Source organism: Nelumbo nucifera, chromosome 7, assembly GCF_055504915.1.
Source record: "Nelumbo nucifera cultivar China Antique chromosome 7, China Antique-T2T, whole genome shotgun sequence".
Lineage (NCBI taxonomy): Eukaryota > Viridiplantae > Streptophyta > Magnoliopsida > Proteales > Nelumbonaceae > Nelumbo > Nelumbo nucifera.
Genome location: NC_142655.1, coordinates 13,267,208 through 13,292,513, shown reverse-complemented (window position 1 = coordinate 13,292,513; position 25,306 = coordinate 13,267,208). Strand labels below are relative to the sequence as shown.

Below are 25,306 nucleotides of genomic sequence, written 5' to 3'. Positions count from 1 at the left end.
CTATAAGTCTGTGCATCTTTGGGACTTTCCCACTCAAGAGTCTCTAGATGATCAATTTCATGCCACAGGGATTTCAAGGTAGAGAAGTAGACCGAAACTAGTTTCTCTCCTTGTTTAAGACTATTCACTTCACACTTCAGTTCATAGGCTCTGGCAACGTTAAGGGATTGGGAATAGGTTTCTTTCATAACATCCCATATCTCCTTGGTTGTCTTTGCCCACAAGTAATTTCGGCTGATATATGGCTGCATAAAGTTACACAGCCATGTCATAACCAAGTAATTCTCTTGAACCCACGTGGTGTACATTGGATCCTCCTTGGAAGGTTCTTTCACATCTCCCAAGAGGTAACCTAGTTTTCCCCTTCCCCCAATAGCCATCATGGCTGATTGAGCACATTCTAAGTAGTTTGACCCGTCAAATCTCATAGTTGTAATCCGAAACCCAGTTTCAAATACACTACCATAATTGTTGTTCCCAAAACTACCTTCTCCCTGATTTTTAAACTCCATTCTTGGTCAAGAATTAGTAGTTACGAACTATTAGGGTAACTACAACAGAAAACAGCACTTGAACAGTCGATCACAATCAGAAATCAGTATGGAATCAATGCAGATCTGATCTGAAACCAATCTGTAATCACGGTATATGCATGAAACCAGTGTAAATCTGATCTGAAACCAATCGGCAATCACAGTACCAAGCAGTCCGTACGAGTTTTCACCCCCTAAAAGAGATCGGAACCAAGAGACAGGTCTGAAACCAGCTTAGAGAGCAATCTGAGATGCTGGAACAAAATTAGGGTTTTAATCGTAGGTCTGAAATAAGTGCTCAGCCGCACTTTCCAAGGGGTTCACAGTTAGGTCTTGCCGTAGGGTTAATGTCAAACCCTAGAATAGATCACATCTGAGAGAAAACCCTAAAAACAATTTGGTTGCTCCTTCTAGATAGGTCCAACCTATCTTGACTGATAGCAATCTCTAGAAAATAAATAAGACTTACCCAGAGAATTCTGTTCGCTACCTTCCAACGTTGCCTGAACCCTAGCCTTCTTTGCTTCTTCCTGATTACCAACACTCTACAAGCCGTGCCAAGTCTTCAAACAATTGCTAAACTCTTCTGGTAACCTCCAAGAATCAGCCAATGAACACTTCTTTATAAACTTCCAGCCCTAGATAGTTCTCATGTGGTCGGCTAGACTAGACTCACATGAGAAACCCTAGATAGGCTCTGATACCAAGTAGGCGATCAAGACTACAATCAGCCTTGAATCCTAATGGATTTCAAATTAGAAAAGGTAGAAGAAAAGTAAAGAAAAGAAGAAAAGAGAGGAGAAGAACAGGAGAACACAAAAGTTTGAAAGGAGGAACAGATTCTGAAATTGATCTGCCGCCGCCACTCTCTTAGTATTTATAGGTTATGTTCAGTACATAGAGGAAAGGACAGATCTGCCCTTAATACTTACATGACAAATAAAGCAAATAACAAACTGAAATAACAAGCTGACCACCAACTAACACTAACATGACTGAAATAAATAATTGCACATACTGTCCTACGAACACAGTGCGGACCACAGCTGTGGGGCCCACACCAGTGTTCTCTACAGTCTGTACGTGTTGGAGAATGCAGCTGGCCTTGTTGCTTCAGAGTCTATGAGTCCTAGTAAGTGTTTGGCCTATTTATGGCATACTCGTCTTGGTCATTTGTCGTTTGTCTTTAAAAATTGTGTTCCCAGATTTATTTAAGTCTTTGTTAGTAAATGAGTTGCAGTGTCAAACGTGTCAGTTGAGTAAATATTGTAGAAACTCTTTTCCATTGAGAAATAAAAGATATCATTTTCCCTTTCATATTATCTACTCTGATGTCGAGGGCCCTGTGACCTTCTGAGATGGGATATAAATATTTTGTCACATTGATTGATGACTATTCTCGATACACTTTGGTTTATCCAATGCGATCCAGAGATGAGGTACCAAAAATTCAACAAAATTTTTAAAGCATGGTATTTACCCAATTTCATACTGAGATCCACATTTTCCAATCTGATAATGCGAAGGAATATTTCCATAATGATCTTGCAGAATTCGCATCTTGCGGTTCTCTTCATCACAACTCTTGTGCTAAAACACCTCAACAAAACGATGTTGCTAAAAGAAAGAATCGGCATCTTCAAGTTGCTTGTGGGCTATTATTGCATATGAATGTTCATAAACGTTTTTGGATGGAAGTTGCTATGTTTACTACATATATTATCAACCGTATGCCATCACGGATGTTAGGGTACAAGGCCCCACATCAGTTGTTGTTTCCCAAGGCTCCTTGGTTCCCCATTCCTATGTGTGTGTTTGGTTGTCGGTGCTTTGTCCATAACTTGCTTCCTACTCGTGGTAAACTTGATCCCCGTGCTATCCGATGTCTCTTCTTGGGCTATTCTACCTCTCAAAAGGGGTATCGCTACTTTGATCCGGTTTCTCGTAAATTTTACATTTTCATGGATGTCCTTTTTCAAGAACATTCCTTTTTTTCCCGTTTCTCCTCAAGGGGAGAATAAGGTGGAGGAGAAACATGCTCAAGCACAAGTTCAGCTCCCTTCTCTTCCTGATCTTCCCCCCATTTCATGTCTTCTCCCGCCGTAATAAGTGCCAAAAATGTTCAACAATCGTGGAACAACCTGAAGCTATGCCACCAATACCATCAGACTTTCTAGAGGTAGATCCCCCTCACCCAGGTATTTTTGTTCCCATTGATATGTCTAGCCCTATTGATATTCATACTTCTGCTATAGATAATCTGGATGTTCCTATTGTTAAGAGAAAGGATGTTAGATATTGTATTATTAAGCATCCTATCTCTCATTTTGTCTCCTATGATCATGTTTCACCTTCCTTCCGTGCTTTTCTTACCTCCATTGACAATGTTTCTATCCCTAAGAATGTGGTAGAAGCCTTATCTATACCTGAATGGACAGATGCGATGAAGGAAGAAATTGATGCCTTACATAAAAATGGCACTTAGGAGTTGATAGATCTTCCTAAAGAAAAGAACTAGTGGGGTGTAAGTGGGTGTTCGCAATTAAACACAGAGTTGATGGTACAATGGAAAGGTACAAAGCTAAATTGGTAGCAAAAAGGTTTACACAAGTGTACGGTGTGGACTATGCAGAGACTTTTGTGCCTACTGCCAAGGTGAATTCCATTAGAGTCCTTCTATCTTTGGCAGCTACTTTTGAAAGGGACCTTCATCAACTTGACATAAAAAATGCTTTCTTGAATGGTGATTTAGAAGAAGTGTAGACGACATAGCCCCTAGGCTTTTGTGCAAAAGGTATGCAAGTTGAAGAAATCTTTGTACGGGTTAAAGCAGTCACAACGGGCACGGTTTAGCAGGTTTCATTTAGTTGTTCAACAAATGAGGTTTACATAGTGTCAATCAAACCACACACTATTTGTGAAGAAAGGTGAAGGAAAAATTATAGCCCTACTTGTGTATGTCGATGACATAGTAGTTACTGGTGACTGGAAAACAAAAATACAGAAATTGAAAGAGTTCTTAGACACAATTTGAGGTGAAAGACTTAGGTCCCTTGTGCTATTTCCAAATAATTGAAGTTGCCCGCTCCAAAAGTGGGATATAAATTTCTCAAAGGAAATATGTTCTTGATCTATTGGAGGACACTGGGAAGTTAGGAACGAAGCCGATTGGTTCACCTATTAATCAAAATCAAAGGTTAGGTGATAGTCAGGGAGAACCTATAAAAGATGTAAAGCAATTCCAAAGACCTGTTGGCAAGCTCTTATAATTGTCCATGACTAGACCCGACATTTCTTATGTTGTGAGTGTTTTCAATCAATTTATGCATAATCCCAAGACTACACATCTTAAGGCTGTTGAGAGGATTCTTAGATACCTAAAAAAGGTTCTAGGTGCTGGTTTATTGTTCCAGAAACATGGGCATTTAAAAGTTGAAGTGTACACAGATGCTAAATGGGCAAGGGCAGTAGATGACAGAAAGTCTACCAGTGGATATTGTACTTTTGTAGGAGGAAACTTGGTCACATGGATAAGCAAAATACAAAATGTGGTGGCTAGGTCCAATGCAGAAGTGGAGTATAGAGCTATGTCCCGTGGAGTTGCTGAGGTTATGTGGATAATGAACTTGTTAGGTGAACTGGGATTTACTGTTGATAGTCCCATGACACTTTATTGTGACAATAAGGCTGCTATCAACATTGCAGTCAACCCAGTTCTCCATGATAGAACTAAGCATATTGAGGTTGACAAGCATTTCATCAGAGAGAAAATCATAAATGGAGAAGTGTGTACTCCCTATGTTATCTCTGAAGAACTTGCAGATATCTTCACAAAGGGCCTTCATCATCTGCGGCATAGGGGTATTGTGGTCCTTTTACCTTTTATTATATTTTAACTGTGTTGCCCTACTATATAAGTAAAAGTTGGCGCCACCAACAATGGTTTTTGCCTCTCCATTTTCTGTTTCTCTTCTTCTCGTCTTCTCTTCTCTTCTCTCTCCTTTCTTCCTCTCTTTGCTTCTTCTCCTTTCTTTCTCTTATTTCTACCCAGAAAACAGTATATAAATTTTAATAATCAATTTTAGCATTTATTACCGTACATTCCTTAAGAAGAGAAAAGTTACTTAAGAATTAAACTACATATGTTTATGACAAGCAACTATAATATAGAAAAACGGTAGACTTATGACCATTACAAACTAATGACAAGGATTCAAATCCTCTCACTTATAGTTCTTATAGCTACTTTAAGGTGTGCTCAATGCGCATGATAAATTCAAATTTGAATTTGAATAATGCTTAAATGTAGCATTAAATAAATGAGTTATTAAGAGATAGGAAGTAATTGAGTTATTAGAGAGAGGTGGAAGTAATTATAGGGGTTATAGGGAGTAATTATAGAAGTTATTAGAGAGAGAAAGGTAATAGTCTTGCCATAATAAAAAATCGGAATGTATCAGCCGATACATACATAGTATCAACCTATATAGGGTGTGTACCAGCCAATACATAACCGAAACGACCCAAAACGAGATTGTATCGGACCAATACAGATGAAAGGAAACAAAATCCTAGATTTTTTTGCATTCCACATATTGGATTTCCACAAAACGATACGTATTGGCCAATATGGACCAATACGTTATGAAATTTTAAACCTTGCTACCAATACCCGAGGGTCTTGGATTTCATCTACTACTACCATCGAAGTTAAGTTTGATGACCCCTCTTCCTGGTGGAGACCAACAGCAATTAATGGTAGTCTTACTTGAACAACAACCTACCACTTCCCTCCAATTTTTTATGATGTAATCCATTGAAACATTTGAAAATGTTTCTAAGGATTTCAGACAATGTGCGACCCTAATCATTATTGTTTCAATAATGCCTTCCTTATTTCTCTCCTTCTTTGAGAATAATCTTGAATTCCTTTCTTCCCAAATTGTCCATATTGTTGTCGCTCTTGTACATCTCCACACGAGTCCCCCCCCTCTTCTTTGGCCACACAAAGGTAGTTGGAGCAAAGAGGCTTTGAACATCCACCAAAGGATTCCACCTACACCTAAACAAGGAGAAAAACCATTCCCAAATAAAAGTAGTAAAAGGACAAGAGATTAGTAAGCGGAAGCAACTCTCATCATTAGCCTCACACAAGATACACCAATGAGGGGATAAACATCACTTTAGCCGCTTTCTTTGAAGTAATCACAAGTATTAATCTTTCCATGAACAACTTCCTAACTAAAAGCTCCAATCCTTAGAGGAATAGTCTTACCCATACCTCCTTAAGTGGAAAAGATGGCAAAGAGCATGTAGAGAATTGATACAAGGCTTCAAAAAAGGAAGCACAAGAAAAATAACCCAAGGGAGTACAAGTCCATATTCGACTATCAGACTTGGATGGGTCAAGGTAAACTTCTTCCAAGGTTTGAAGGAAAGTGAGTACATTTTGTAGTTAAGAATCTCTTATACCCCTTCGGAATACCAAATCCCATTTAAAGCCATTCTTTGAGGTGGGAAAAAAAAAGGGGGAATTTGGAAATGGGCTCATTTGTAAAAGAGGTGAGTGCAAAGAGTGAGGGAAAAAGTTCCTTCAAAGGAGAAGACCCCACCCATATGTGTACCCAAAACTTAATATGGTTACCACCGCAAAGATTGTATCACATTGATGGGCTTCTAAGGAGAAGATCAATTAGCCCTGGCCAAGGTTCTAGCATCCCATCCATTGTGCAAAAGCCCATGAATACTATCACTTTTGTCCAAACTTTGTCCCTGCCTTGAGGAATTCTCCACAACCACTTTCTTAATAGTGCTACATTCCTTCTCTATATGTTCCCTATCCCCAGCCCCCCAACATTTTTGCTTCTATTTACCACTTCCCAACTAATCCTATGTTCCTTCTTTCCTTCCCCTAGTTCTGACAAGAAATTTCTCATCATCTTCTCAAGCTTCCTACTCACCCCTATTGGGATCTTGAAGACAAGCAATAAATATGTAGATTGGATAAGGTCAACCTAATCAAAGTAATTCTACCACCCAAGGATAAGTACCCTTCCTTCCATCCAGCAAGGCTCTTGAAGAACCATTCCAATACTAGCTTCCAAATCCTATCTTCTTTTGGGTTAGCTCCAAGAGGTAGGCCTAATACAACAGAGGCCACTGAGCAACATTACATCCTAAAATGGTGGCACAATCATCAATCTCCTTATCTTCCATATTGATCCCAGCTATGCATCTCTTTTCAAAATTTGGCTAGCATTAGGCTTTGCTTCTTGAATATATTTCAATTTACCTTTACTAGTGAGGAAAACTTCAACCAACTTGGCTCAGGTTAAATAATTCTCTCCGTTCAACTTTATTGAAGTCATCTACACTGTCATAAAGTCATTCTGCAGTACTACTATGGGCTTACAACTGTTCGTTGATGCCATTGTCCTCAATGCAGTAAGGATTAATATCACAAAAATACCCCAAAAATCAAACAACAACGATCAGCCACCACATTGCACCTAAAAGCACAAATCAACAAATCCAATGACATTTGTAAACATGCTAATCATCACCAAATAAATCTTCATTCATATCTGAACAGAACCACCCACAATCATCCTCCTCTTCAAACTGCTGATTAGAGGAGTTTTAAAAACCAACCAAACCGACTTTGTTCAATTGAATCTGAGGCATTTAAGTGTAAGTCCACCTAAGTTCCTTTTTCAAGACCAATTACAGAAAGAGAGATAGAATGAGAGAATTCTGTTCATGGCGTCCAGCAACAAGGTTCTCTAACCAATCATGTGAATCAGCTCTGATACCATCTTAAAAATCAAATAAAAATAAAAAAATAAGGAGGGAAATATAGCAGAAATCAGACCAAGAAATCTTAGCCTGAAAGAGAAAGAGTTGAGAGAGAAATATGAGAAGTAGGGCTGAAAGCAATAGAGATCGAGAGCTCAAATTGTCCCTAACTGCCACCCACTTTTATTAATATATTAATAACAAGAAAATTACATCTTTGCCCGTAACAAAGAGAGAAGAAGAAAATAATATAATGCGAATTGCCAGCTATGCCCCTGCCGACTTTAAATAGAAAATAGAATAAAAGAAACTTCAACAGCATTAATGGCAATGCCATTAACAAAAAGAGAAGAGTTTTTGCTATACACATAATAAAGCAGACCAGAGAAAAAAGAAATCACCTGTCTGTCACTGTCAAATGGAGGTCACAAAGGCATAGACATATAGGAAGTAGAAAAGAGGCCTCATGAGAAATACCATTATGAAGGTTACTAGTTGAAATCCTACTACCATAAACACATTACTCAACCATCATCTTCTTGGTAGTGTTTTTGCTGCACCTTTATGGCAATAATAGATATGTCATACCTGGCTTGATGAAGATTCTGACAGGAGGAACCATGAGAAACCCTTTAGTGCCCCAAACCTACTTTGTGGCTCTCAAAATCTAAATCTAAAATTACTCTTTTATGATAAGTTCAACCTTTTGCACTTGTTTACAGAAATATGTAAGATGTAGTGCATCTACATATAAAATTTGTATATCTTCTATACGAAAAAACCCTAAGGCAAGGAGTAAAGCAATGCATGGACAACTATAGCCCATGTATTTCACCATAAAAGGCTTCAACCCACAGTTTTTAAGGTGCCAAGACGAAGCTAGGCAATAGTGGAGAGTGCCTTGTCGCCTAGGCTACACCTAGCCTAGGCAGTGAGTTTTCTTTTTAAATAAAAAATATAAATCCTAGGTAGATCCCTGGGTTTCATAGTAATAAGTAGTGATCTTTAACTAATAATTACCATAATTCTTATGAAACAAGTATAAACCCCATATCAAAATATAGAAAATCAACATATTTGTGAAAAGAAAAATAAGAAAGGAAATAAAATATACAAAACATAAGAGTTGAGCCCTTGTTTCAGTCCTAGGAAGAAGAAGAAGTCCTATTGATTGTTCTTGTGTGTCAATTGGATCAAATCTTCAAGTTATTTCTTACTTATCAACTCAGGTTTTAAAGTCCTAAAGGATTTAAGATTATGTCACTGACTTGTGTGCCTATTGAACCCAAACAAAAAAGAAAATAACAAAAAGAAACTAGTATAAGAACAATAATATTAATACTATAAACCGACAATATGAAGACTAAAGTGTAACACATCTAAATCAACAGAAATTTAACCTAGATAACAAATTAACAATAGACAACTTTTTCTTTGATAAATACCCCAATTACAACAACAATGCAATACAAGACTTGACCAGATCTGCTCACCTTTACACCAATATATTTGTGAAAAAAACGATGGTAATAAAACTTATTTACAACCTTTACAGGATAAAGTGCCCAAAGCCAGCCAAAAAATTAATGCACGTTGCATGAATCATCTTATAAATCCAACCACTTGTAAAGAAGCATTGGAAGCATATGTGCATACTCCCTCGGTCTCACTAAAAAAATCATGTCAACAGAAACATATAACATGAAAATCAAAACCAATGACCTCTTAATTGCAAATCATGTCACCTGTAGTGTCTGCTCATAGGAAATATTATGAGCCCTTCCCTTATTTGAGTCAAATGCCTTTGATTCACGCCTCCTTCCAGCAAGTGAGTCACGTTTGCTGATATCACGCTCAAGAAGAATCTTTTGACCATGCAAGTGCTTTATCTCTCGTTCAGCATATGCTTTTTCACCCTGGTTTTGTATATTTTAGCAAGAGACAACAATGTAAAGAAATTTTCAAGATGCCAAAGAAGCAAACCAGTGCAGAAAGAGTGGTAAGAGTTAGGGCACCTCAAGTTTGGTTTTGTCTTGGATAGCATTCTTAAGCTTGAACTCGGTCTCTTTCAACTTTGTTTTTGTTTTCTCCAACTCTTTTCTCAAATTTTCTTTCTCCCTTGCCAATGAACAAGATGACAAGCCTGATATTTCTTTCTCAAGAATTTGAATTTGAGAAAGCAATTCACCTTTCTCCAAATCTTGTTGCTTGCAGTGCTCCTACAACAATATTAGAAATGTCAAAACAGAATAAATATCCTTAAAAAGGATTAAGGACTGGTGACAACACAGAAGCTTACACTCAAAGCCTTTTCAGAATTTTGAAGATCCAATCTAAGTTCCTCTATTTGCTTATGGAGATCAAGCGCTTGATTGGACAAAATATACTGCATTTTGAACATGCAATGCAAATGGGAAAGTTCTTAAAATAGTTGACAGTGAAAATGAGCACTAATAAGAAAATTGAATGATGTTCCACGAACACACCTTTTCGTTCTCAAGTTCAACAATTTTCTTCCTCATGCAACTGTATATCTTCTCATGGTCACAGCTGATGGATTTTAGATACATGGAATTTTGGCACATCAATGACCTCAAATCCTGCATAGATCATATGACAGCATATAAACCAAAAAGAATATTGAGAGCAATTTTAAGAGAATAACAATAACTTTTTATAGCATAAGACTATCAATTTGCGAATAGCAACACAGTGATAATTAAGAGTAACTGACCTGCAACTCTTTTGATGCAGCAGAAAAGCTTTTGAATAGATCATCTATCAGTAAAGAAATACTATCAAAAGTACTTTTCGACTTATGAACTTCAAGTAGTATTTCTTGGACTTCCATTGACATCCCATTTGAGGAGTTACCATAATCCTCCTAAAAGACATTAGCCAAACATAAACCCCTTGCCTTAGTACAAAAATGTTGTACCTAATTGAACAGAGTTCATCCTAAATAGTTATTACTTCTAAAAAGACTGCGTTTTAAATTTCAGAGGCCACTGCTATTAATTAATAAACAGGAACTACAGAAAATATGACATCACAAAAATGGAAAGCAAAGATAAGAAAGTTAAGGATACAAGCCTCAACTTTTCCTCCACACACTTCCTCACAAACCAAACTTGTCTGTCCACGTGTATTGACAAGCTCTTGATACAGCTATGGAAATGAAATAATATATATCAGTTTAACAACCAGAAATACGCAAAGAAACTAGGTGATTGTTATGATGTGATGAGAAACTAGGTGGTACAGAAACCAGGGATGGCAAAGTTGCACATTCCTTTTAAGAAACACATAAACAATGTTCACCTTATCATATTTCTCTACTGCTGATATGTTCTGCTCTGTTGCCAACTCAACAACATTGTCCAGATTTTTCTGAATTGCCGCTTTGTCCATCTCCAAATTTTTAATCTGCAACAAAAGAAGATAATCATACATTATAAAGCAAATTTTGGGAAAGAGTTTGAACAAAAACAGAAAAATGCTTAATGTAAAGGACCTGTTCCTGGAGTTTCTTTATCACAAGAATAGCTTCTGACTCTCTCAAACTTAATTTTCTATCACCACGAGATATGTGACAAAAGGAAGAATCAGTGCATATTCCATTTGAGTAACATTCTGCTGCAGCCAACCTTTTTGTTAAGCACTCAATTTCTATGTCCTTCACTGTCCTCTGCTAAATTGTAGCTGAACATTAGTATGCAGGAAGCCTTAGGAAACAATAGTAATAAGAAAAAACAACAACCTGAGTTTCAAATTCCAATAGCAAATCCTCATATTCCACCTGCATTTCTACTAATTCACTGCTTTCCTGTCAGGCAAAGAGAGCTAAGGTGATTGCATTTACATTACCAACAAATGCAAAGTACATACAAAGCATACTACAAACCACAAGTGAGCTCTTCTTCTTGTGTGGTGCTTTTCTTCTGTTAGTTACATTCAACAAGGTACGCGCATCAGGAAGTATACAATCATTGAATGAATCATTACTGAAATTTTTGTCTGCTTTGCATGCTTCTTGGAAAGTATCATCCATGTTGCCTTCCTTTTGTTTCACTAATTCTTCAAATGGAAGAGGCATCTCCATATTTCGCTCAGGTCTAATGGGGTCTTCAATAGAAACTTTTGATCCATCCAAGGATGACACCTAGAGAGCCCATACAGCATTTTAGTAAAGCACCTTAACAATTTTCTTTCACAGAAGTATAGTATCTATTTAACAAGAAGTACCTGAAAGAGTTACATGTACAAATTACTCAAACTAAGATCAGTCAAGACATTTTCAAATACTAAGCACCTTCAACTAAGAATTTTTTTTTCATTTATTCTAAAACAATTCATTTGTACTTAACATGCCCAAAGAGAAATGGAAAATTTCTGAACTCTTGGAAGCAGGGGTGATCATTTTCAGTGCCAATATCCATCACTAAATTATGGGAACTTAAATCATTTCTTACTACTTCCACTCAAGTCCTTTTCAAAATATACTTTCAGTTAATAATCAAAAAATATCCCTACCCATCTAGTCATCATGAAACTTTAGGTGCATACCAAACTACTACATTTAATCTTGGTTAACCTTGCCAATGGTGAATCCTTATCTCATTGCTTTCTTGCTCTTTTGTGCTTTGTGTTTGGGACCTCTGTTATTCTCTTTTTGGTTGTAGGTAGACTCCTCGGCAAGACGTAGTCAACCTCTTCAGCCTAAGTTTCTTAAGACAACCAAAAAAGAGGGGAAGAATTATGTGGAAAGCAATTTGGGCTGCAATAGTGTGGACTATTTGGGAGGAAAGGAATGGGAGGATCTTCAATGAGAAAAGTAGATCGAAAGAGGAAATTTTTTAAGCTATAAAAATCAAAGCTGCAAGCCGGATAAAGACACTTGATCTATTCAAAGACTTTTCAGTGAAATCATATCTTAAGGGCATGGACTGAAGTGGCATCTTCTTCTAAAGAAAAGGAAAAGGTGTTTATGGAGTGGTTACCCCCAGCAGCTAACTAAGTAAAACTAAATTTTGATGGGAGACCCATGGGAAGCACAGGAAAGACAGATATTGGAGGAGTCTTTAGAGATTGTGCAGGTAGATTGCTAGCTATATTTTTGGGACCTTTGGGATAGGAAGATTCACTTAAGGCTGAACTGATGGCACTGCTGCAAGGCTTAAGACTTGCTAAGCAATCAAGCTTCCAGTACTTGGAAGTAGAGGGAGACTCAAAACTGATGAGTTCTTGGGCCAGGAATAAACTGCTTGTGCCATGGATCTTTAGGCATGAATTTTTGAAAATAGAAACATCACACAAGAGTTGAACATTACTTTCAATTGGGTAAGGACTGCAAATGGGATGACCAATACTCTAGCACAACAAGGGGTATACAGGCAACAGTTGCTTTGGGCACTATTGTAATTTTTGTAACTTTGTTGGGGGTCGGATTTTGTCCTTGGCTAGACCCTTTCTTTGTCTTAACCAGTTTCATCAATTAATATAATCCTTAAATTTCCTGCTGGTCAAAAGAAATCTTGTTTTGATATGTTGGTAACGATACTACTATAGTTTAAGATAGAGATACTCAAAGGATTTGTCAAGTGTATCATATTGGCCACAGGATATATCCTGGACACAGACCTCCTCCATATTAGCATAAGCTTTTATTTTACTACACCAAGTAATCATAATGCCGATATACCTTAGAAAATGATACATAGAACTCCAAACATCAGAATGCAGTTCCTGGGCTATATAATTAATAGAGAAATTAAAATTATTGAAACCATAAAAGCTTCCTAATGTGATGACACAGAAACCAAGGCAGATGATGACAAATGAACAAATTATGTCTACAATATTACAAATATGCAGCATCTTAATATGGTAGTTGATAATATATCAGAAGGAAATCCATAACTTTTAGGGAAGATGCATGTGGAACATACAGTTCTTAAATATTAAACCACTTACCTCTCTAAGAGCCTCCCTTGAAAGAACACCGGGGCACCATGTATCCCGCCTCTTATCCTACATCAAATAAAAGAAGAATCCTAAGAAAATATGAAATGGAGAAAAAAAAGGTGAAACATGAAACTACTTAGACAAATAAAATTTATTTCTTTTCTATCAAAAGAATAAAAGAACATCACTCAATGTGGATCTCTATATGGGGTCTTGGGAGGGGTAAGACTGAATATGGACCCAAACTTTGGTCTTTTTTTCTGCGCTCAGACTCAAACCACATTCTCGCACTTGTCAGCCCAAGATTTTACCATTACACGTAGTAATGGCCCCTTGTTTTCTTTCAAAGAATATGAAACTAAATAATGGACACAACTTATTAGAGAAGCTAGATTGTTGGCACAATCAGGGGTAACCATGTTCAATTGGATCAGAAGATCCACCAACTTTAACTTGCCAGATGATAGGTTGGAAAAAAAGAAAAGCACATTGGCATAGCCTTTCCCAGTTATCATATTGGGTGTACAAAGAGAGCTTCACAGCCCATGTGGTTTTTGTTTTCCTTTTTTGCTTCACAATGTTATGTATTTCTTCGCTTATTCTCATTACTTGTATACTTAATAAATTCTTTTGATCTTGTTACCAATAAAAAAAGCACATGTTTCTGCCCTGCTGGCATGTCTAACACTCAAAAAAACTCAAGTTATTCACCAATAGCCACGACATTACAGTGACTAATCAACAAAAAAAAGAACAACATAATAAGGATATACTACAAACTTGTCTACATAGAATAAATGTTAACCAAAGTAAATTCAAACAAAATACTCTGGAGAGCATCAAGGAAGCTATCTTGTGGACAATCAAGGAAGCATTGAATGCAGGAATTTTCCCTAGTAAGAACCAACCAGAACACAAACTTTTTTTATCAATAACAGAAACTATTTCATTAAATAAGAAAAGTTCAAGGATGAGAAAGGGAGAGAAAAACTCTCTTACTCTCCCAAAAACGAAATTATTACAACAAAGCCCAGAACAATTAATCCCTTCCCACCCCGCCTTTTTTTTATCAATAACAACATTTTCATTAATTAGACTGCGAATATAGTACAAGCAGGGAGGTAAAAATTCTTAACTCCCCCTAGTGAGGCCAAAGCCCCAAACAAAGTCTAAAATTACACCTGAGCCCAGAATAAAACTTCCCTACCCACCCCAATCTTTGCTAACTCATCAGCAAATGGGTTACCAGATCTCTTCACCCAACTGAACTTCACTTCCATGTCCTTGACCAGCCACTTAAACTTATTCTTTTCATTTCTATACCCCCATAGACCAGCCTTATCTTCTTTCAGCCACCATCCCCTTCAAATACAAATTTCTGATATTCATCTCCATCGCTTTTTGGGCACCTTCCTCAACTGTGTAGATCTCATCTCTGAGAGAGTCCCCCATCCCTATTGGGCCTGAGAACAGAGCTGAGACTGACCCATTCTCATCCCTAAACACACCCCCAATACCTGAAGGTCCTGGATTCCCTCTGCTACTCCCATCAAAGTTCAGTTTTATGAAGCTGGATGGTGGGGGACTCCATGAGATTCCCAGGTCTGTTTTGATTTGGTTACACTTAGTAATTTCACCCCACTTTCAAAGCAAGTCATCCACAGTGAAATCTCTAAACAACTCCGAGGATTTTAGCCACTGTACTAGGGGTGAGCACTATTTGGTTAAAACCGAAAATTTCGGTTTCGGTTTTTCAGTTCGGACATTTTGGTTTTTTGTTAAATCGGTTTGGTTAATTCACTTCTTGACTAATTTGGTTTTCGGTTTCGGTTTTCAAAATTAGAAATTCAGTTAACTGAATTAACCGAACTTTCTATTATTATATGTAATATATAAGATATAATATGTAACATATAATATATAATATATTATATATTTATATATTAATATATAATATAATAAATTTGATTTCAGAATAAATTTTGTAATATATAATATATATTATATGTTATAATATATATATAATAAAGCGTATATTCTTAAAATTCGATTTTAACCGAAACAACTGAAAACCAAGGCGAAAATTTCAGTTTCGCTTATTTCGGTTTCGATTCGATTTTAATTTTTTTTAGTTCAGTTTTTAAAGTTTCGGTTTATTCGGTTCGATTTTTAACAGAATACACACCCCTAAATTGTACCACCTTGAAATGTATCAGGTCTATCAATTCTTCAACCCTCCTCTCTTTTCTAGAAAAAATCCTTGAATTCCTTTCCTCCCACAAAGACCAGCAAAATGTAGCCCTTAGGCATCTCCGCATAGTCCTGCCTTTTTTCCACTGCCACCTGAAGAAGGAAGAAGAAAATAACATTTGCAAGCTCATAAGAGGGAGCCAAATGCACCCAAAAAGGGAAAGTGTCCATTCCCAAATCATTCTTGCAAACTTGCAAGAGACCAACATATGGAAACTAGTTTCCCCATCGGCTCTACAGAGAACACACCAGTGTGGGGGATAAGCATGTCTTGGGTCTCGTTTTTTGAGTCATATCACTAGTGTTGATTCTTTCCATAAACATTTTCCAACAAAAACTCCCAACCCTAGGAGGAATTGGCTTACCCAGATCTCTTTGACAGGGAAAGGGGGGGGTCCAAGGAACTGATCAGCTCAATTAAGGTTTTGAAGAAAGAAGCAGAAGAGAACAAGCCTGAGGGGTTAGGTGTCCAAATTCTGGTGTCCTCCTTTGTTGGATCCATGAAAATACAATCAAGAAGACAAAGGAGAGACGAAATGTTGTTCAGGTCAGTATCTCTAACAGCCCTTCTTAACCCCAGATTCCAACCAAACCTAGAGTTGGAAGAAGAAGGGACAAGGAAAGAAGAGATAGGCTCATTTTTCAAATCAGATAGGGCATATAAAGATGGAAATTGGTCCTTCAAAGGGACATTCCCTAACCAAATTTGTTCACAAAACTTTATGGAATTTCCAGAATTTACATCATACCTGATAAATGGGTAGAAAGCTGATAGCAGATTGTGAATGGATTTTCGAGGTGAAGCATTTGTAGTCCTTGCTAGAATTTAGGGATCCCATCCATTGTCCTCTAGTTTGTGAATGCTAGCCACTATTTTAGCCCATAACTTCTCCTTCTCTAACGAAAACCTCCACAACCACTTCCCCAACAAAGCCTCATCCCTTTTCCTAATGTTCCCTAGCCCTAACCCCCCTTGCCCGTTACTTCTGCACACCATCTCCCGACCCACCCTATGGCCCCTCTTCTCATCTCCTGGCTCCCACAAAAAATCCCTCATTAATTTCTCTAACAAATTAGCAACCTTTCCCAGAATCTTGAAGACCGACAAAAAGTAAATGGGCAAATTGGCTAAGGTAGCTCTAACGAGTGTAACCTACCACCAAGAGAAAGGTAGTTCTTTTTCCAAGAGGTGAGACTCTTCTCAAATCTTTCCACTACCGGGTTCCAAAAGCCTTCTCTTCTAGGATTGTCTCCTAAAGGTAACTCTAGGTAGTTGTAGAGAAGATGGGCTGAATGGCCCATAGACTGTTTGTCTTATTTATCTCTTTATGTACTTTGCTGTAATGGGCCTCAAATTGGGCCTTTTTTTCTCTTATGTTATGTTTTAATTATCTGCCCAACTAAAGGCCTCTCTGTAAATTACTAAAATTTAAGTTAATGAAATAGGATTAGGGGTGTAAGAAGAGATTATGTTCGAAATCTCTCTCTGAGCCCTTATGGCCGCCACCTTCTTGTTCCTCTTCTCTCTTCTTGAAACCTGATTTTTGCTATTCTCGATCAATTCTTTGCAATATTTTGAACAGTCCTTTCATTTCAAAAGGCTGTTTTTCTTCTTGGTATCAGAGCGGGCTCTTCTTCTCTTTTTCTCCTCTTTTATACCATGCACAGTGTGTATGGAGAACTGAATCGGATGAATAGTTAAAGAAACCTGTTTCAGCCCAGTTGTTAGTGGTTTCTAGAGAGGAGAATGTCTCTATCGTCCTCCTGACAGTTTCAAGTGTGTTGCCCGAAACCCTAATTTTTTGGAGAAATCTGATTGCGGGCCCCACAAGGAGTTTGACATGGGCGTTCAGTGACTGAAAGACTTCTTGTTCTTCATCTTGAAGATCGATTCAAGTTGCTTGGTGTTTTGTGAAGTCTACAAAGTGCGGCTAAGTTTTCTCTATTTCTCCCGAGCTCCGGGTGTGACGTAGTTAGCAGGTACGGCTACATAGAGGTTGATTCACAACACAGTTTTTCTTTTGCCTTCATTGATTGTTATTTGAAGTTATTAGAAGTCATTTTTTAAGTATTTTAAGAAGATGGGCCCTTTAGAAGTTGAAAACAAGCATGTTGCTAAATCCGAACAGGTTCCGAGAGCCTCTGTTGACTCTTTACTGGTTGTGACCACAGTCAAGCTAGATGGAGCTAATTATTTGGCTTGATCACAATCAGTAAAAATTAATATCTATAGTAGAGGCAAATGGGATTATATCTCTGGGAGCAAAAAGGCTCCCTTGGAAGATGATCCATCCTATGAAAAATGGATGCAAGAAAATTATACTGTAATCGGATGGTTAGTGAACTCAATGCAACCTCAAATTAGTCAACACTATTTATGGATGAATTCAGCAAAGGAAATATGGGATAGCCTTGCTGAAACCTATTCCCAGAAATTAAATGTAGCTAGAGCATACGAGCTGAGGAGTGATGTGAAAATTTTAAGGCAGGGGGAGAAACCTTTGGTTGTTTATTTCTCAATATTGAAATCTCTATGGGAAGAAATTGATTTGATGGAAACTGTAGCCTGGGAAAGCACTAATGATGTTGAGACCTACAGGAAACTTGTTGAGAGAAACAGGGTGTTTGAGTTTTTGACAGGGCTGAATCCAAAATATGACATCGCAAAGCAGAATATCTTATCCAATGATAGTGTTTCATTGTCTCAAGCCTATGGCTTGGTAAGCAGTGAAGAAAGCAAGAGACTAGTCCAAGCTCAAGGGGCTGGTCTAAATGATCACTTTGCTAATATGGGAGTGAAACCTAAGGGAATTATAGGAAATCCAGTTGGCTCAGGGAAGAAAGAAATTATTTGTGAATACTGTAAGAAACCAAAACACACAAAAGACAAGTGTTGGAAATTGCATCTAGAGCTTCTTCCCCTTCGTTTTCAAAAGAAGTCTGATAATATGAAGGCAAGGAGTATCAATATTGATGTTGGTCCAGATAGTGACAGATGTCTAACTGAAGAGAAGACTGCTAGGAAGCAGTTAGCAGCTAGGAAGGCAGAGTATGAGAAGTTTGGAAGGATGATCAATCACCTAGAAGGTGTGGCCTCTTCTTCCAACCCTCCAGCAAATTCAACCTCTTCTGCATTTGCTCATTCAGGTATACAGGCTTCTGCCAATCACGCAACTATCTCAGGTAATCGTAGGATCCCTTGAATTATTGATTTTGGTGCTTCTAATCATATGACCAACCTTTTCACCTTGTTTGTTTCTTATGATTTACTCCCTGGCCGTGACAAAATCACCCTATCCAATGGCACTCTTGCTCCTATCTCTGGCAAGGGAACCATCAAGGCTACAAACTCTTTGGTACTTCCTTCTACTCTTCATGTACCCAAACTAAATACAAATTTGTTATCTGTAAACAGCCTAACTAAGTCTTTGAATTGTTGTGTAACCTTTTTTCCTTCCTACTATATTTGCTTGACACTCCTTGGCAGTGTCAGAAAGTGATTGGGAGTGGCCATGAGGCGAATGGAATATATTTGCTTGACACTCCTTGGCAAGGACATTGACAGCCTGGAAAAGCTGCCTTTGGATCTACATCTTCAGAGTCTGTCAGTCATGTCATGTTATGTCATTTTCGTTTGGGTCATCTTTCTTTTTCTGCATTAAATCATTTATTTCCAGAACTATTTAAGGGAATTAATTTGTCCAGTCTTTATTGTGAATTGTCAAAATATTGTAGAAGCAGTTATCCTTTGAGTAATAAAAGATCTTCTTTTCCATTCCATATTGTACACTCTAATGTGTGGGGGCCTTACCACTTACCTTCTATGGGTGGTTACAAATATTTTATCTTGTCCATTGAGGATTTTTCATGATATACTTGGATATCTTTTATGAAGCCTCGTGATGAAGTTCCCAGACTTGTGAGGCAATTCCATGAATTTGTTCTAACCCAGTTTGATACCAGAATTAAAATTTTCAGATCCGACAATGCAAAAAAATGTTTTGAGAAAAACCTAACCTGTTATCTCACTGATTTGGAGGTTATTCACCAAAGCTCCAATGTTAGAACCCCAGAACAGAATGGAGTTGCTGAAAGAAAAAATCGGCATATTGTTGAAGTTGCAAGGAGTATCCTGTTTGCCGCACATGTCCCAACAAGATTTTAGGGTGATGTTTTTCTCACTGCAACCTACCTAATCAACCGTATGTCATCCAGGATGTTGGGGTTTAAGCCTCCTTTCAGTCTTCTTCATCCAGGCAAGGACCTTTTTCCTATTGCATTCCATGTCTTTGGGTGCACTTGTTATGTACACATTCCAAGTGTCCAAAGACAAAAATTTGAACCAAAAGCCCACAAGTGCATTTTCCTTGGTTATTCCCCCACACAAAAGGATTATTGTTGTTTTGATCCAAGGACTGGAACTCAGTATGTCTCAATGGATGTCACCTTTGATGAGCTTTCTTCATTTTATGATTCTTATCAGGAGAGTCATTGTCCAAAGAGGGAGAATTTGTCACAGTTGTTTGCTCTCCCCCTTCCTGTCCCAGTTAAGTCTTCTTTTGAGCCTCTTCCTCCTTCAAATGAGTCAAGGGATGATCAATCATCTCATTCTCATTCAAGTGTTCCAATCCCTCCTTCATTACCTCCTCGTCCTCTTTTTAAGCCCAGGCTGTACCAACAACAGAGAACTATAAGTGAGCAGATTGTTTCCCCTACACCACATGAACCACCTGCACTTCCAGTCACAAAAGAGACAATAGGTACTAATACAGCCCCTTTGGAGTCATCCTTCCCAGACCTTGATATCCCTATTGCTATCAGGAAAGGTAAAAGGAAGTGTACTACACATTGCATTTCCAAACACCTTTCTTATAGTTTGCTTTCTTCTTCATACTTTGGCTATCTTTCTTCTGTTGCTTCTAACCCAATACCCAGGTTTGTGTCAAAAGGTCTTACTATTCCAGAATGGAGGGATGCTATGAGAATAGAAATTGATGCCCTGCATAAGAATGACCCTTGAGAAGTGGTTGATTTACCTGAAGGGAAGGAACCAATAGGCTGTAAGTGGGTTTTTACCAACAAATATCATACTGATGGCACCATTGAAAGGTACAAGGCTAGGCTGGTTGCAAAAGGTTATACACAGACATATGGGATTGACTATTTGGAGACCTTTGCTCTTGTTGCAAAGATGACTTCTGTGAGAGTTCTGCTATTCTGGTCACACACTCAAACTGGCCACTTTACCAGTTGGGTGTAAAGAATGCATTTCTGAATGGAGAGTTACATGAGGTTTATATGTCTCTTCCTCCAAGAATGTATGAAACAGATATGGAAGGGAAAGTCTGCAAGCTGAAGAAATCTCTTTATGGACTTAAACAATCCCCTCGGGCATGGTTTGAAAGGTTTAGGGCTGCCCTTGTTAACTTTGGCTATGTACAGACTCAATCCGATCATACCCTCTTTGTGAAGAGGAGAGGATCTTTGGCAGTATATCTGATTGTGTATGTTGATGATATTGTTGTGACTGGTAGTGCTGTATCAGGGATTAATTATCTTAAATCTTTCCTTCATACAGAGTTTGAGATCAAAGATCTGGGGGAATTGAGATACTTTCTTGGCATAGAAGTTGCTCGATCTAAGGATGGGATCCTTATCTCTCAACGAAAGTATGTACTTGACTTGCTCTCTTAAACAGTGAAGATGGGTGCTAGACCAGTTGCTACTCCTATTGATATGAGTCATAAACTCTCTGCCTCAAATGAAGTATTGTTGAAAGATAAGGGAGTCTTCTAGAGGCAACTTGGGAAACTACTCTATCTATGCATGACTCGGCTAGACATTGCATATGCTGTCAGTTGCATTAGTCAATTCATGCATGCTCCCAGGGACACTCACATGGCAGCAGCAAAACAAATTCTATGTTATTTGAAGGGTTCTCCTGGAAAGGGAATTCTATTTTCTAAGCATAGTCATATGAAACTTGAAGCCTACACAGATGCTGATTGGGTCGGAAATATCGATGACAGATCTACCACTAGGTACTGTAGCTTGGTGGCAGGTAATATTGTTTCTTGGAGAAGCAAGAAACAATCAGTTGTAGCCAGATCTTCAGTCGAAGCTGAATACAGAGCCATGGCTCATGGAGTTTCTAAACTGTTGTGGCTTCAATCCTTGATGAAGGAACTGGGTATTGAGCATGATAAGCCATTGATGTTATACTATGATAATCAAGCTGGCATCAACATTGCTCGCAATCCAGTGCAACGTGACAGAACCAAACATATTGAAGTTGACAGACACTTCATTCGAGAAAGAGTGGCTTCTGGAGAAGTTTGTCTACCTTTCATCACTTCTGAAGGATAGTTAGCTGATTTCCTCACCAAGGGCATCCCCAATGCTAAACTTCAGCATGATACTGGCAAGCTTGGCATGATTAACATCTATGCTCAGCTTGAGGGGGAGTGTAGAGAAGATGGGCCGTATGGCCCATAGACTGTTTGTCTTATTTTATCTCTTTATGTTCTTTGTTGAAATGGGCCTCAACTTGGGCCTTTTTTCTCTTATGTTTTAATTATCTACCCAACTAAGGGCCTCTCTGTAAATTACTAAAATTTAAGTTAATGAAATAGAACTAGGGGTGTAGGAGATTATGTTCGAAATCTCTCTCTCAACCCTTATGGCCACCACCTTCTTCTTCCTCTTCTCTCTTCTTGAAACCTGATTTCTGCTATTCTCAATCAATTCTTTGCAATATTTGTAACAGTCCTTTCATTTCAAAAGGTTGTTTTTCTTCTGTAGTTCAAAGGCCAACTTGGCACTACACACCCCTAAATCTTTGTGCATTCCCTAACCTCCCCTTCTTCCAAATTCACACCCACTATGCAACTTTTCTCAAAGTTCACTTTCAAATTTGACATCTATTCAAACACTTGTACCACCAATTTCAAGTTTCTAATCCAACACAAGTTTCCACCCTCACAAAATAGTATAGTATCATTTATGAACTGTAAATAGGTAAGGGGTATCTCCTCCCTTCCTACTCTTTATCCTCTTATTAGATTCCTTGTACCTGCTCTATGAATCAATCTCCCCAAAACATCTGTGATCAACGTAAACAGGAACTAAGAGAGTGGATCTTCTTGTCTTATTCCCCTTCAAGCTGGGAAAAAGTCCACCACTAACCCATTTACCAGCACAGAGTAATGACAATTCCGGGCACACCCCATAATCCATTTGCACCATTTGTACCCAAACCCGAAGTTTACCAAAAGTCCACCCCATAATCCATTTGCACCATTAAAGATTCTAGCAATTTCATTTTGATTGGTAATCACCTACCCTTCTAACTCTAATTTAGCCACTAGGTTCTTCCTCCTTCCATTCACCAGATAATGGAAGAATCTAGTATTCCCATCACCTTCCTTAATCCACTTATGCCTTGACTTCTGCCTCCAACAAATTTCCTCTTTGAGTAAGACATCTTCTAAGTCCTTTTTCAGTTGCCTTCTTAATTCTCTATCATGTTCACTAGATAGCCCTTGGGATTCCTTCTCATCCAACTTTTCAATTTGTGTGATCTTTATTCAACTCCTACCAAAGTGATCTTTATTCAACTCCTTCAGCTTGACTCTCAGTCTCTTCAACTTCTAATGAAATCTAATTCCTATCCATTTTATCCTCCTTAACTCCCCATTCGACCATTCCTTCACTTTACCCCCAAAGTTTGGATGAATTAGCCACATATTTTCAAATATAAACGGTTTAGGTCCACTAGTCCAAGATTCCACACCAATCTTAAAGTGGCAAGGGTCAGAAGTGACCCTAGGTAGAGCTCTAGAAACCAGATTTCCCCAATGATTCTCCCAATCTAGGTTGAATAGAAACCTATCCAACTTTGAACATAGAGGATTATCTTGGAGATTTCCCCATGCTCGTTGTAATTGACTGTACAAAGTTGCTAGATTCCTCTTAGTATCTTGTGACATTAAAATCCCCTCCCAACCACCAAGGACCATCCCATAATCCTTGAATTGCATACAATTCCTCCCACATTTCATTCCTTTTTTTTCTGTAGGTATTAGGGCCATGCACATTAGTAACCATCCTCCACATTCTTATTTCAGACTTAGTACCTAACCAGTGCTAACTGAACCATCACTAAGTACCATCCAATCTTACTATAGTAATAAAACCAACATTCTAAAGGTCACTAGTACCATCAAGACCCATCCCGGGATCAACCGTTAACTTAAGATCAATCCCACTAGCATCCATATTAATTCAAGCAATCTAAAACACCCAAAATGAAGTTTAGGAAGTCTCCTAGACCAGATCAATTTAGCACTAAGCACCAAAGACTTCAACTCGGAAACCCCACCAAGAGCCCAAGAACCCTACCAAAGAGAAAACCAGCAAAAAAGAAAAAACTCTCCAGAAATCCTCCACTGCCCAATCAATCTCTTCTAGGCAATGAAATAAATTATCTAAACAAAAAAAAAAATCACCTGGAGTCTATAAAATAAAGGACTGGTCCAACCTAGGTTCCTCTAGGATGGAAAAAATTTTGAAAGGGGGTTGTCGATCTCACTAGAAACTTCTTCTGAATCAATCACCCACTCTAGCTAACTCACAGAAACCAAAAATAAGAGACCAATCCACTTATGGGATGCAAATGAGAATCCCTAATCCAATAGGACTCTTCCTTCTTTCTCCAATCCCTCCTATTTTTGGTCTTCTCTCCAAAAAACCTTCTTGGACACAAACTACCAAAAAAAACCCCAATGGTTGGGCTGAAAACAACTGGCCAATCAGCCTCATTAGGTCTCCATAATCAGCTTATCTCAAAATTGCATGGAGAACACTTGTCAAGGTCCTAACCTAGTTCTAATACCAAGTAGAAAATCAAGAAAAAACCAAGTAAATTGGTGTAAAAATCAGAAAAAAAAACGATGAACTTTGGAGAGGAAGAAGATAAAAAGAGAAGAGAAGTTAAAGAGAAATGAGGAGAGGCAAAAAGTCCTTTAACCGCCTCCTCTCTTTGCATTTATACTTAACTGAAAAGTACAATGACTAATCATCCCTTAATAGGGTGGCTATAACTAAATGGACTACAACTTAAAAGGAATAAAAGAAGAACTAGGCCCACTAAAGGTCTCAGCCCATTAGCTGAACTGTCAACACTGCTCAAGAAAACAACTTTATCCCTACATTTTTCCTAGCTTTCAAAGATTCTTTTCTTTCTTTCTTTTCATATTTTTCAACAAGTAACAAAAGGAATGCATCTCCACACAATCTTTGCTCTTCTATTTCCCCTTAAAGCAGGCTAACCAAAGGTTTCTTTTGGCAACCTTGGATTCCACATGTCAAGACTGAAGAGACAAAAGTAGTACCCCCAGATATATTTTGAAAAACAGCAGCCAAAAAACAAGTCCATCAGAGATTTCTTTAGGCAATCTTGGATTCCACATGTCAAGACGGAAGAGACAAAAGTAGTACCCCCAGACATATTTTGAAAAGCGGCAGCCAAAAAAACAAATGCATCACATTCCCTCTTCAGCTAGACAAAGATAAAACCTCCCCTGCCAACAGCATTCCCCTGCTCTCCATGTGGTCTTGAGTGACGCTGTCTAATGACACCAACCATGCAAAGGCTTCCACTCTATGAGGCACAGGATTCCCCCAAAAACCTTTAACATCTGACTTCCCCTGCCCTCCAACTGAATTCTCACCAAAGCACTGTAAGAGGGGCATGGGAAGCGATT

The 25,306-nt window shown here is 38.2% G+C and overlaps 1 protein-coding gene across 14 annotated transcripts in view; it reads right to left on the bottom strand.

The window, feature by feature from the left end:
- Positions 1-25,306, bottom strand: part of LOC104611318 (P-loop containing nucleoside triphosphate hydrolases superfamily protein) — a 98,981-nt gene that overhangs the window by 57,591 nt on the left and 16,084 nt on the right. For 13 of the 14 annotated variants that reach the window (XR_016078871.1, XR_016078874.1, XR_016078872.1 and 10 more), the window contains 11 exons: positions 13,302-13,358; positions 11,233-11,490; positions 11,089-11,154; positions 10,843-11,016; positions 10,650-10,754; positions 10,422-10,496; positions 10,063-10,212; positions 9,815-9,928; positions 9,628-9,714; positions 9,344-9,547; positions 9,074-9,244 (listed from right to left, as the gene is read on the bottom strand). Coding sequence is in view for 8 of the 14 variants with exons in the window: in XM_010278321.3 (XP_010276623.1) it covers positions 9,074-9,244; positions 9,344-9,547; positions 9,628-9,714; positions 9,815-9,928; positions 10,063-10,212; positions 10,422-10,496; positions 10,650-10,754; positions 10,843-11,016; positions 11,089-11,154; positions 11,233-11,490; positions 13,302-13,358 (1,461 nt within the window). In the remaining 6 variants the exon portion in view is untranslated. The remainder of the gene's footprint in view (positions 1-9,073; positions 9,245-9,343; positions 9,548-9,627; positions 9,715-9,814; positions 9,929-10,062; positions 10,213-10,421; positions 10,497-10,649; positions 10,755-10,842; positions 11,017-11,088; positions 11,155-11,232; positions 11,491-13,301; positions 13,359-25,306) is intronic. The other variant, XM_010278325.3, reaches the window with a different exon arrangement.